This window comes from Selaginella moellendorffii, unplaced genomic scaffold (assembly GCF_000143415.4).
Source record: "Selaginella moellendorffii unplaced genomic scaffold, v1.0 SELMOscaffold_125, whole genome shotgun sequence".
Classification (NCBI taxonomy): Eukaryota; Viridiplantae; Streptophyta; class Lycopodiopsida; order Selaginellales; family Selaginellaceae; genus Selaginella; species Selaginella moellendorffii.
Genome location: NW_003314386.1, coordinates 325,519 through 335,792, shown reverse-complemented (window position 1 = coordinate 335,792; position 10,274 = coordinate 325,519). Strand labels below are relative to the sequence as shown.

General features: G+C 44.3%; 3 protein-coding genes across 4 annotated transcripts; 2 read left to right on the top strand and 1 right to left on the bottom strand.

The window, feature by feature from the left end:
* Positions 1 to 2,560: 2,560 nt before the first annotated feature.
* LOC9644860 ((R)-mandelonitrile lyase-like) lies at positions 2,561 to 4,326 on the top strand. The gene is made up of 3 exons (XM_002991897.2): positions 2,561 to 3,283; positions 3,339 to 4,140; positions 4,201 to 4,326. Exons 1-3 carry the CDS (start codon positions 2,569 to 2,571, stop codon positions 4,232 to 4,234), a joined length of 1,551 nt encoding a protein of 516 aa, XP_002991943.2. The 5' UTR covers positions 2,561 to 2,568; the 3' UTR covers positions 4,235 to 4,326.
* A 158-nt stretch (positions 4,327 to 4,484) lies between these two features.
* Positions 4,485 to 5,346, bottom strand: LOC112342953 (protein PLASTID REDOX INSENSITIVE 2, chloroplastic-like). Its single transcript, XM_024665649.1, has 3 exons — positions 5,060 to 5,346; positions 4,892 to 4,987; positions 4,485 to 4,818 (listed from the first exon to the last, which is right to left on the bottom strand). Exons 1-3 carry the CDS (start codon positions 5,294 to 5,296, stop codon positions 4,636 to 4,638), a joined length of 516 nt encoding a protein of 171 aa, XP_024521417.1. The 5' UTR covers positions 5,297 to 5,346; the 3' UTR covers positions 4,485 to 4,635.
* A 54-nt stretch (positions 5,347 to 5,400) lies between these two features.
* On the top strand, positions 5,401 to 6,593 carry LOC9644822. 2 transcript variants are annotated; one of them, XM_024665648.1, is made up of 4 exons: positions 5,401 to 5,934; positions 6,005 to 6,099; positions 6,159 to 6,273; positions 6,337 to 6,593. In XM_024665648.1, the coding sequence occupies exons 1-4, from the start codon at positions 5,536 to 5,538 to the stop codon at positions 6,541 to 6,543; spliced, it is 816 nt and encodes a 271-aa protein (XP_024521416.1). In that variant the 5' UTR covers positions 5,401 to 5,535; the 3' UTR covers positions 6,544 to 6,593. The 2 variants fall into 2 exon arrangements, with proteins under 2 accessions (XP_024521416.1, XP_024521415.1); XM_024665647.1 differs by having other exon boundaries at positions 6,159 to 6,593.
* Positions 6,594 to 10,274: the final 3,681 nt, after the last annotated feature.

Below are 10,274 nucleotides of genomic sequence, written 5' to 3'. Positions count from 1 at the left end.
TTTAAACTTAAGTTGAATTTTAAACAAGAATAAACATGCAAATGGGAAGTTAGATTATGCCTTAAATTGGTCAACCATGCCTAACATACTTAAGTAGTATAGTGTTAGTGAATTATGTTATAACTCATTTAAGTTAATGCATTTCTCATAAAGTATAAACATTGTGAACTTTTATTTCTCACAAAGTGTGAACATTATGAATTTTTTCTAGAGTTGTTTCCTTGGTGGTGGTTTAAATTAGAATATGCATTAACAAAAATATCGATCTTCTCAAAGGATGGAGTGTGTCATGAATGTGACTATAAGTATAAAAGTACTCTCACAAATCTTTATATATATATATATATATATATATATATATATATATATATATATATATATATATATATATTCTATTTTTTTTGATACCATGACAATGGAAGACTAATATTGCTAAATCCTTTATCAATCTCCACTCAAACTAGTTGAGAAATTATTAATAAGTGTGCACTTAGATTGAAAGGGCAATAAGGAAGGAAATCTTAAATTATCATTTACTTGATATAGTGATAAGAAACTTGTGTTATTACTTTGCATTTAGGAACCCTTGTCATATTGAGAATAATCCCTTAATATCTGCTAAGTGATAGTTTACTATATCTATTAGACACTCTCACTATCATTCATTATTTATTGATCCCATTTTGGTCCAATTAATTATTTATAGAAAGTGTGTAAATTTGGTTGTTAGGCATCTTTATATAATATAGAGATTGTTCTAAACAAGATGATGTTATTCCTACATTCAAATTCATAATCAGTAAGTTTTTAACAAGTTATCTTTTGTAACTAGGGTGAAAGCTTAAAGGAGGGGGTTTGTTCCAAATATATAGTCCTACCAACTTTAGGCATTTTTAAGTTCTTTATTGGGTGTCTTTATCTTTGTTTTTTTTCTAGCTTAAGTATAAGCCCAAATTCCATACTATGCTAACTAGTATAGTACATGTTAAACCACCAATATGCTAAAATAGCATTAGATTTAATTTAACTTCATTTTATATATTAGTTTTGGTGTTGGTATGTTCGATGTTTTAAAATTGTTTAATTTATACTCCATACTCTTATTCCTTCTTTCCTAAATTATATGTTTAAGTATCTTTTTGTTCATTAATAGGCCAAATCCCACACTATTGCCCTTGGCACATATGTCTAAAGGAGATTTTTGCTTCGTAGTTATTTTATAGTAAATCACTGTAAAATATAAAGTGAAAACTACATACACCATATTTAACATGTCCACACATCATAGCAATCATGTTATACATCTTCAGTTACATCTCTTGTTGATTCTTATTGAGGGCTTGTAATTCATAAATAACATCATGGATAATTCAAACCCTAGATACAACTAATCAACTAAAAGCCCCATTATCTCTCTTATAATTCTTGTAAAGTTTAACCTTTTACATCAAGTCATGTTCCTTCCCTTCTGCGGCTAGCTATATGAACATATAGCTTAGACACTCCGTGTGCTCCAACATGTCACCTCCATCTTTAAAGACACATGCCTCCAATTGCAAGTGAATCCTGATGACCACTCTTTTTTTGAAAGTGTCCTCACCTCCCTTTGCCAGGCTTCCAGCCCAGATCCAACCACTGGCTTTGGATCAAAGAGATTCACAATGCCATACATGCTCTAGAAAAGCAGCCACGTTTCTATAAGCCGCTTTCAAAGGCTATAGTCTTTTCCACTAAAGACAAACGGCTTTGTTACCTCCATCTGGTGGGAAGCTGCTCTCACCATACCGCAAGATCCAGCTCTACTAATACCACGACCTAGAATAATGTTTATTAGGTTAATTGGGTAGGCCACTAATGAGGATTGCTGCTTCTAATGTGGAAATGGAGGAACCATCATTGCTGCCACCAGCAAGAATCTAGAAAGAAATAAGAGTGGAAAGTATGATCTAACATGAGCTACACTAAAATCTCTCAAGCTCACACACTGAAACATTCAACACGCTCCAAGAACACTTTTAAACATTATTAATCACTGTAAGACTTCGCTGTCACGTCCTTCTTCCATATCTCCTCGGATCACAAATCTTCCTTGCCCTTTGTCTCGTAGCAAAGATTTTACATATCTTGGTGGATCTCCCCCCCCCCCATATAAATACATAGTTGGATAGAATGATTTCAATTCCATAGCACTGATTTGATTAGTGAAATCTCAGTGAATTTTGGAATCCTTGGAATACTTGATACAGAATTATAAACTTTGCTCGGATTTTTCTGAACTTCTGCGAGAAGTGTGATGAATCTTCCTAGTCCGGCCAGGCTCCTAATGTTTGCTCAAACAGTCAAGTCTGTGCTCCAAATTTCAACATGATTTTATACACAAGATTTGCAAATCTCGCCTAAGACTTAGTCTCGAGTCAATCGCCACATTTTAGTCCATCATGGCTGTTTCCTAGTACTGGAGCAACGTCATGCGAAAGGCCAACGCTCCTATGTATGTATATATATATATACGTAATTTCCTGATATACAATCATCTTGTTTTGTATTGCTGTTGTGATCTTGATCGCCATGTTGAAGTTTTACGTGTCCTTCATTGTAGTGATCTATTGCATGCTCAGGATAATCGAGGCCAACGATGATGGCACTGTTTCATTTATCAGGGAAGCAAACAGCACAACTCTAAAGCAGAAGTATGACTATATCGTTGTTGGAGGAGGAACTGCTGGCTGTGCGATCGCTGCAACCCTATCTCAGCGCTACAAAGTTCTTGTTCTCGAGCGAGGCGGCTCCCCGTATGGAAATCCGCTGCTCTTGCGGATCGAGAACTCTGGGACCAACTTCGCCAACCCGGGTGGATTGGAGGCTCCCAATCAGGCATTCACATCCGAGGATGGCGTGGCAAGCATCAGGCCAAATGTTTTGGGAGGAGGCAGCAGCATCAATGGAGCCGTCTACAATCGTGCTCCAGACGAGTTTATCAGCGATGCCAAGCTCGACAAGAACTTGGTCGAGAGCTCATACGCTTGGGTGGAGAAAGTGGTGGCATCCAGGCCAAGAAACTTCAGTGCTTTCCAGAATTCCATCCGTGGAGCACTGCTCGAAGTCGGTGTGACGCCAGATTTTGGTTTCACCTACAAGTACGTTGTTGGAACAAAAACGACTGGAAACACATTTGATAGCCACGGACGGCGTCATCCATCTTCGGATCTTCTTCTCGCTTATGCAAATCGCAAGAACATCGATGTGCTGCTCCATGCCAGTGTCTATAAAGTCTTGCTACAAGGTAAGTTCTCGTGACAGCAACGTTTCTTTGCGATCGATCTTGATCCTTTTCACAGGAGGACGCAGTCGTGGAGTTCTATACACTGACAATCTTGGCCGCTCTCACACAGCTCTTCTCAGCTCTAAAAGAAGTGAAGTTATAATCTCTGCGGGTGCTCTGGGAAGTCCACAGCTACTTATGCTAAGCGGTGTTGGTCCGAAAGCTCACCTTGAGGAGATAGGAATTCCAGTGATCTTGGATCTGCCTATGGTAGGGAAGGGGATGGGTGATAATCCTACAAACACCATCCTGCTACGCTCTCGCATTCCTGTTGGAAGCCTGATTGAGCAAGTGGTGGGAGTGAGCACGTCAAACTTTAGCGCTGGAGGATACGTTTTGAGTCAAGACTCGGGGGCTATTGCCGGGGAGGTAAACGGCCCTCTATCAACAGGCGAGCTCTTCCTCAAGAGCACAAACGCGAGTGAAACTCCCCGAGTGAAATTCAACTATTTCCAGAACCCGGTGGATCTACAACGCTGCATTGCTGGAGTCAACACTTTGGAGGAGATGGTGCTCTCTCGATCCATGGCGGCGCTGGTGTTTGGCAATCAGTCCCTTCCATCTGGAGGCACGGTCTCTTCCCCGGATCGAAGAAATGCAACGCTTGTTGCGAGTGGATCTGTGAATAGAACCATCAGCGAGTTTTGCCGGCGGAATGTTTCGACTAATTACCACTACCATGGAGGATGCCCGCTTGGAGAGGTGGTCGACTGGAGCTTCCGGGTTAAGGTATTGAAAGGATTGCGAGTCGTGGATGGATCTACGTTTTTATCAACACCGGGAACCAATCCTCAAGCAACAGTGATGATGCTTGGAAGGTACTCTATATTGTTTTCAAGTGGATCACTGTCTATCTAACTTTCGTGGAGCTTTTGCAGATACGTTGGAGTCGAAATTCTTAAGGCTCCATAGAATGGCAATTGCTATGTCAGCGCTCTAAGAAATCTTCCTTTAAATGCCATCTAAAACTCTTATATTTATTTTGCCCGGTCTGGATATTTGCAGTATTTGTGTTAGCTGACTTTGATTTTGTTATTATCATTTTATTTTGCAAACCAGAAATCATGGTGCAGCGGTGAGTAAACTACTTCAAAGATTTTGATTTTCTTTTCTAGTATCATAAGCAGGTTATTTGCCGAGGGAATCAGGAGAAAGACGCTTACCATGGCATGGCAATTACCAAGCCCTTGATAAATGCAGCTTTTACTTTAGATTTTCGTTTTGGATCTCTAAGGCCTGTGGGCGAAGAAGAGATCCATCTTGTCTCGGAGAAAGTAAAAAGTCTCTCGTATAAAACTTTGATCCCACACGCTCTACTTGAGAGTTGCATACCAGGCCCGGAAATCTTTGGCCATGTTCCACCGCGCCCATCCAATCGCTGCGCACAAAACGTCGACGTAGCGCTCAATCTCCGCCTCTTCCAGCGACCGCCTCATCTCTACGAATGGCTCCGGAGGAACAGTGCCCTTGTAAGCCGCGCAGTACCTCCTAAACACCTGGAAGGAAAACCATCGCGATTCAATCCAGCCTCTAGAAGAACGTCCAAAGAAAATGGAGCGAGATCCACACCGGCGTGCAAAGGTCGGCGATCTTGGGCCTGATCTCGGCTGGGAATCCATCGCGATCCATGATGACCATCATATCATCCCGGAACCGGCGCTCTTGCTGTGGATTTGGGAGCAAGAATGAAGATCTCATAACCAGATCCAAAGAGTTCTATCAGTTCTAAGCACTGACCATGTCTGCGAAATCCGACATTGCGCTGCTCGAGACAGATGCTGCATTGGAGGCGAGCTCCCCGGCCATGGCTGTCGTCGCCGCGACTCTTTTCTTGATTCGAAGCACTCCCAATCCTCCATTGCTGCTGCTGCTGCTAGATTTCTTCGTGAATCTCTCGCTGCCCACGAACCTGGAAGTGCCGATCGTCGCCGGCGGGCATGGAGCGCGATTCGCGACGAGCTGGATTGCAGCCATGGAAAGATAAGAAACAGGGGAAGTAGGGCTATGTCTCAATCCAACGGCTTAGATTAGCGCGCCAAAAAGATAAGACGATCTCTCGACTTAGGGCTTTCTCTCACTTCTCTCGCGCATTCTCCACGGGCAATGGCGCCGCGGCATCGATCGGACTGGTGGGCGATGCAGCAGCGAATTTGGGTCGCTCTGGCGTAAGCTAAAATCACCTTAGCTAGCGAGGGATCGATAGAATTCAGGAAATGGAGCATTGTGTTCTTACGTGCTCCTCGAGCTTCCATGCCATTGAAGCGCAGCCCAGGCTTTGCGGGAGAGCTAGGACCCAGAAGCGAAGTGTAACTCGCCAATTCTTCCTTCTCCCTCCGGCTAGATGCCTCCCCGCGGATCAAGAGAGCTTTGGATTCTTTGACGAGGAGAGATTTCCACAGCTCAGCCCCAAGCCAAAGCCGATTCCAGTTCCAGAAGGCAAGCACCAGCAGCAGCAGGAGGAGGTGGATCAAAGCAGGATCTTGAGCTTCCTGGAGAACTTTCCCGACAAGCCCGATACTCGGCCAGGCTCCTCAGATCAAGTGCCCGATCCTTCCAGTGACAACTTTCGAGATGAGATGCGTAGGAGGCTCCTCTACAGCGAGCCACCTCCCGTAAGAAAACTACGTGTCCTCGTTCTTCTTGAGTTTTAATCGTTTTCCTTCTAAATGTTTGTCTTTCCAGCTGCCAGATCCAGACGAAGACAGGAGCGAAGAGGACATTGAGTTTGACATGTTTGAGCATTTGGTGCTCACGATTCGACACATCCTACACTTGAGGTCAGTGGAAAAAAGAATAGTTTTGTTCTAAAACTCTTGTTTTTCTTGGTGTGTCTAAGATACAACATTGGTGAGAGGCTAGGAAATGAAGACGAGCTCATCTTGCTAGAGGAAGCGATACCATACCATCCGGAGCGTGAAATCAAGGTTGGATGTGGTATTTCTTACATCAAGGTTTGCAAGCATATGCTCTATTTTTCTCCCCAAGTTTTTGCATTCTCTTTCGTTTCATACCAGGTGGATGTTCATCCCGAGTTTGGCAGCCGGTGTTTCTTCATAGTTCGACAAGATCAAAGTGAGATTGATTTCTCGTATCGAAAGTGCATGATGGGGCATGCACAAGCCAAAGAGGATATCTCCGTCGAACGAGCTAGAGATCTTGTCTATTTCTTCAAGAATTCACGTGGACAACAAGGTAGGCCTCACTACTATTCACTCACTTGAGAACATTGTAAAATTTTTTAAGCATAGATAAAGAAAACTGTTTACGTATACTTTTTACCTCATCTTCAATTTCGTTACCTTGCGCCAAGCCTTCAGGAAACGTTGAGCTGGGGAAAATTCTAAACTTCTATAATGGCTTTAGCAACAAAGGTCCGTTATAACAAGTTTACCAAGATCAAGTTTCGAGTCCAGATTTGAGTGGGTTGTAGTTCTAATGTGCATGAACCTACAGATATGATATTATAATTCTTGCAATTTATAGAGTTGATAAAGAATTGTAAAACTAGGATTAGAAGCGCAGCTTAAGACATCGTAGGCACGGCCCGCCAAAATGTGGGAAAACACAAGAACACCACATCAGCGATCCACCTCAGCCAAACGTTAACAGACACATAGCGAGGTATTTATGAAGTTAACTGAGAATGGTATCAGGTTGACTATAATCCAATGGACTGGTGCAAGAGAATACCGACCGATGAAGAAGAGAGGACGTGAGCGCTCGCAATACTTGTGAGAGTGGAACGCCAAATCCAGGAGCACAAGAGGAGGGAACAAATGCAATGATTTGTCTCTAGTCTCTAAACAATGGCTCTCCTCCTCCTCCTCCCCCACCTCCTGCAAATCCAGGATCTTATTCTGGAACCTGGGATGGTTGGGAAAAGATGCTTAATAAATTTATGGGAACAAGTTTCGCAATATGGCGTATGAGAGTTCGATTGCTGGGGAACAGAGCTTAAACCTGTGGACCTCGCGCTTCGACCCGCATGGGAGAGTCACAATTGCAAGGCGCTATCTGTGACAAATACGTGCACTTGCTCGATTTCGCAAAGAAATGCACATGCAAACTGGGAAGTACTCGCTGTCTTCTCAGCCAAGGTTGAGAATGCCAAAGTCATGCTTATCCAGAAGTTCCTGAACATGCACATGGATCTGCAACCTAGCCCGTGGACTCATGGCTGAACTCAAAGAGGTCCGGTCTCAGAAGAACAAGCAAAGGCGCTCATCCTTTGCTCTGTTGCCCCAGAGTTACAGCAGTTCTCGTCTATGCTCTTGTTCATTCCAGGTCAAACGCTTGAGACAGTTTACTCGGCTTTGTTGAAGAAGAGCGCAAGATGAGGGAACACAGTAAGGTCTCTAGGGATGCTGCTTGTGAGCAGGCTCTGTATATCAGTAGCAAGCCCTCTGGAGACAAAAAGAAATGGGCTTTCTTGCAATAGCGGAAGCATCGCAAGTATGCTACAAGTGTTGTTCTTGTGTTCTTTGTTGATCTTGCAAGTTTACAGGTGGGAGGCGCAACAACTCTTCTTCCCAATCTGGCACCAACACTACCAAAAAAACACAAAGACCCTTGTTCTTACGGTGGCAAAATCACGCTGCCTCAAGAGAGTTTCTAAGAAGAACCCATGCATGAATACCCTTCTCATGATGCTCATTTTAGGGATCAAAAGCTGAAACCTTTTTGATGGATTCCGAGGCTTCAATGCATATTCTGCAGTGTACATGAGAACACTCACAGTTGTTGGGCATGGAAGGCTGGTCATCAAACTTCCTAATGGCTCACATAAATGCCTCAAGAAGATGTTCCATGTTCCAGGTGCTAGTCAAATAATTTTTTCTGTTGGCATAGCATCCAACCAAAGGTTTTTCCACCTTCTTTTTATTGACTACTATATTTGCACTAGATGGTTATCCAGTGGCTGATGGCATCTAGTATGATACTCTCTACCATCTTTGCAAAATTGATGCACAAAATAATCTTTATGCGACTTTTTCTTAAAGCATATATATATATTGGTATGCATGGCCATTTACCACATTTTTTGCTTTGTTTGGCAAAAATGGTAGGAATGCATAACGAGATCGGCCTGATTGGAAGCATAATTAAACCAGGCATTGTGCCAAAAGAGCACTAGCCATGAGGAGTAGAATCTCACAGTAGCAGTAAAAATTATCAGTGTGAATTTTATTAGATTATCAGCATGTCATTTTAAATTGGGAAGATTAAGAAAGAAAAAAAGAAGAATCTAGAGAGAACAAGATCAGTAATGTTAAAGTGTGTGACCTCAAATTCTACTGAGGATTATGGAGTTGAAGTTGTGAAAACACCAAGTCATGACCTCCAAAGCTCACCATGTCCACGATCTTTGCAATGTCCCACGCTTTCTCCTGCTCCACGCTCAACAGCTTCTGGTCGTGGAGGCTGCACAGAATCGACATTGTATGTTTGCTCCTCTCGCCATCGTGATGATCCAAACCAAAGGAGAGCGCGCTCATGAGAACTGCTATAACATCCATCGAGCAGCGTTTCCAGGTACTGGCGATTCTTGCGGCAGAGAAGATCCAGCACTACTGCCACTTTGCTTCCTAGTGGATCAGCTTGGCAGGCACGGAGGAGCTGGAACAATCCACAGATGACGCTCTTGTAGCCAGGGAGAAGATCACCATCGCTGGGATCATAGGCTAGCAATGCCGCGAGAGCGTCTAGAGCTAGCTCCTGGAGCTCCTGGGAGGAACAAAAGAGAGCATTCGCGAGGTACCTTGTCAAGTCGTGATTCTTTCTGAGTAATTCTTTGCGATCTTCTGCTTGGAGCTCTGGATCTCTGGCACCCTGGCAGGATCATCTCCTGCATCGATGGAGATGATCCATTCTCCATTCCTGAGAGAATCCTTCCACTTCTTGTGCATATCCCCTTGAGAAAAATCAAAGTTTGCGATCACACCCGGCTCGGCATTGGTAATCCCTCCAAATGCCGCAAGCTTTCCTAGCAGCTCCAGCACCGACTTGTTGGTATCCGGCTCCAGCGCTTTCACCAGAAGCGAGACGCCTCCATCACTGGCCTGGACGACGTGTGCCACAGCGAAGAAGGCGTTTTCATCTTCGCAGATCTCGGCCACTAGAGAAATCGCCGCTCGCCGGTAGATGAGATAGTACTTGTGGCTCATGCACTCGAACAGCCGCTCCACAACTTCACGCTTGGATGCCAAGAGAAGCTTCCCACTTCGCTTTCTCTGATCTTCTTCTTCCCAGTGACACACCGCATCCAGCATCAGCAAGCTCTTCCTCAGCTCCCGGTTGCCTCTCGATTCCAAGAACTCGTTCGCGACGTAGTCGACCAAGTTCATCCTTAGCCCCTTGATGGCTCCATCTCTCAACGTCGTCTCGTACACGGCAACGAAGAACTTGGACTTAGTTTCCAGGAGAAATCTCGGTCGGTCCCTGTTCTTCTTCGCCTGCTTGTACCTCACTGATATGATCTCCCAGCAGCCGCGGATGCACAGGAACAAGCTCGACTCGGCAATGACGATCGAGAAGAAGCTGATCATTGCGACGAACTCGTTGGACTTTGGATACTTGTGGTGCTGTGGTAGCCAGAGGATCGTGGTTCCAAGGCTGACGAGAGCCAGAACGATCTCCAGGGCCATGTTGTAGATGATGACGAATGAGCTCTGGGAGCGAGCACTATACAAGAATCTGAGAAGCAGCAGCAAGAGAAGCACGACCATCACGAAGAATACCAGGACGGGGATGAGGACAAAGAGGACGATGAAGAGTAGGACCAGGCGGCTGTTCACCTTTGGTTTCCTTAAGCCTTCGGCTAAGTTGAGAAACCGGAAGCTCCTGATGCCATAGCTAACGAGCAGGAAAGTGACGTAGTAGAAGTCACAGACTTTCAGATCGTTCACGAATCCCCCCAGGAGAACCACAGTCGCGCACAGGAACATAAACTTTC

What these genes read in the sequence shown, in the direction of transcription:
- LOC9644860 (XM_002991897.2), top strand. Translation starts at nt 2,569, where the DNA reads ATGTTGAAGTTTTACGTGTCCTTCATTGTAGTGATCTATTGCATGCTC. An exon ending in CTATAAAGTCTTGCTACAAG is followed by an intron (nt 3,284 to 3,338) that starts GTAAGTTCTCGT and finishes TCCTTTTCACAG; the next exon opens with GAGGACGCAGTCGTGGAGTT. An exon ending in ACAGTGATGATGCTTGGAAG is followed by an intron (nt 4,141 to 4,200) that starts GTACTCTATATT and finishes GAGCTTTTGCAG; the next exon opens with ATACGTTGGAGTCGAAATTC.
- LOC9644822 (XM_024665647.1), top strand. Translation starts at nt 5,536, where the DNA reads ATGGAGCATTGTGTTCTTACGTGCTCCTCGAGCTTCCATGCCATTGAA. An exon ending in TCTACAGCGAGCCACCTCCC is followed by an intron (nt 5,935 to 6,004) that starts GTAAGAAAACTA and finishes TTGTCTTTCCAG; the next exon opens with CTGCCAGATCCAGACGAAGA. An exon ending in CGACACATCCTACACTTGAG is followed by an intron (nt 6,100 to 6,158) that starts GTCAGTGGAAAA and finishes GGTGTGTCTAAG; the next exon opens with ATACAACATTGGTGAGAGGC.
- LOC112342953 (XM_024665649.1), bottom strand. Translation starts at nt 5,296, where the DNA reads ATGGCTGCAATCCAGCTCGTCGCGAATCGCGCTCCATGCCCGCCGGCG. An exon ending in TGTCGGATTTCGCAGACATG is followed by an intron (nt 4,988 to 5,059) that starts GTCAGTGCTTAG and finishes CCAAATCCACAG; the next exon opens with CAAGAGCGCCGGTTCCGGGA. An exon ending in TCGCCGACCTTTGCACGCCG is followed by an intron (nt 4,819 to 4,891) that starts GTGTGGATCTCG and finishes TTTTCCTTCCAG; the next exon opens with GTGTTTAGGAGGTACTGCGC.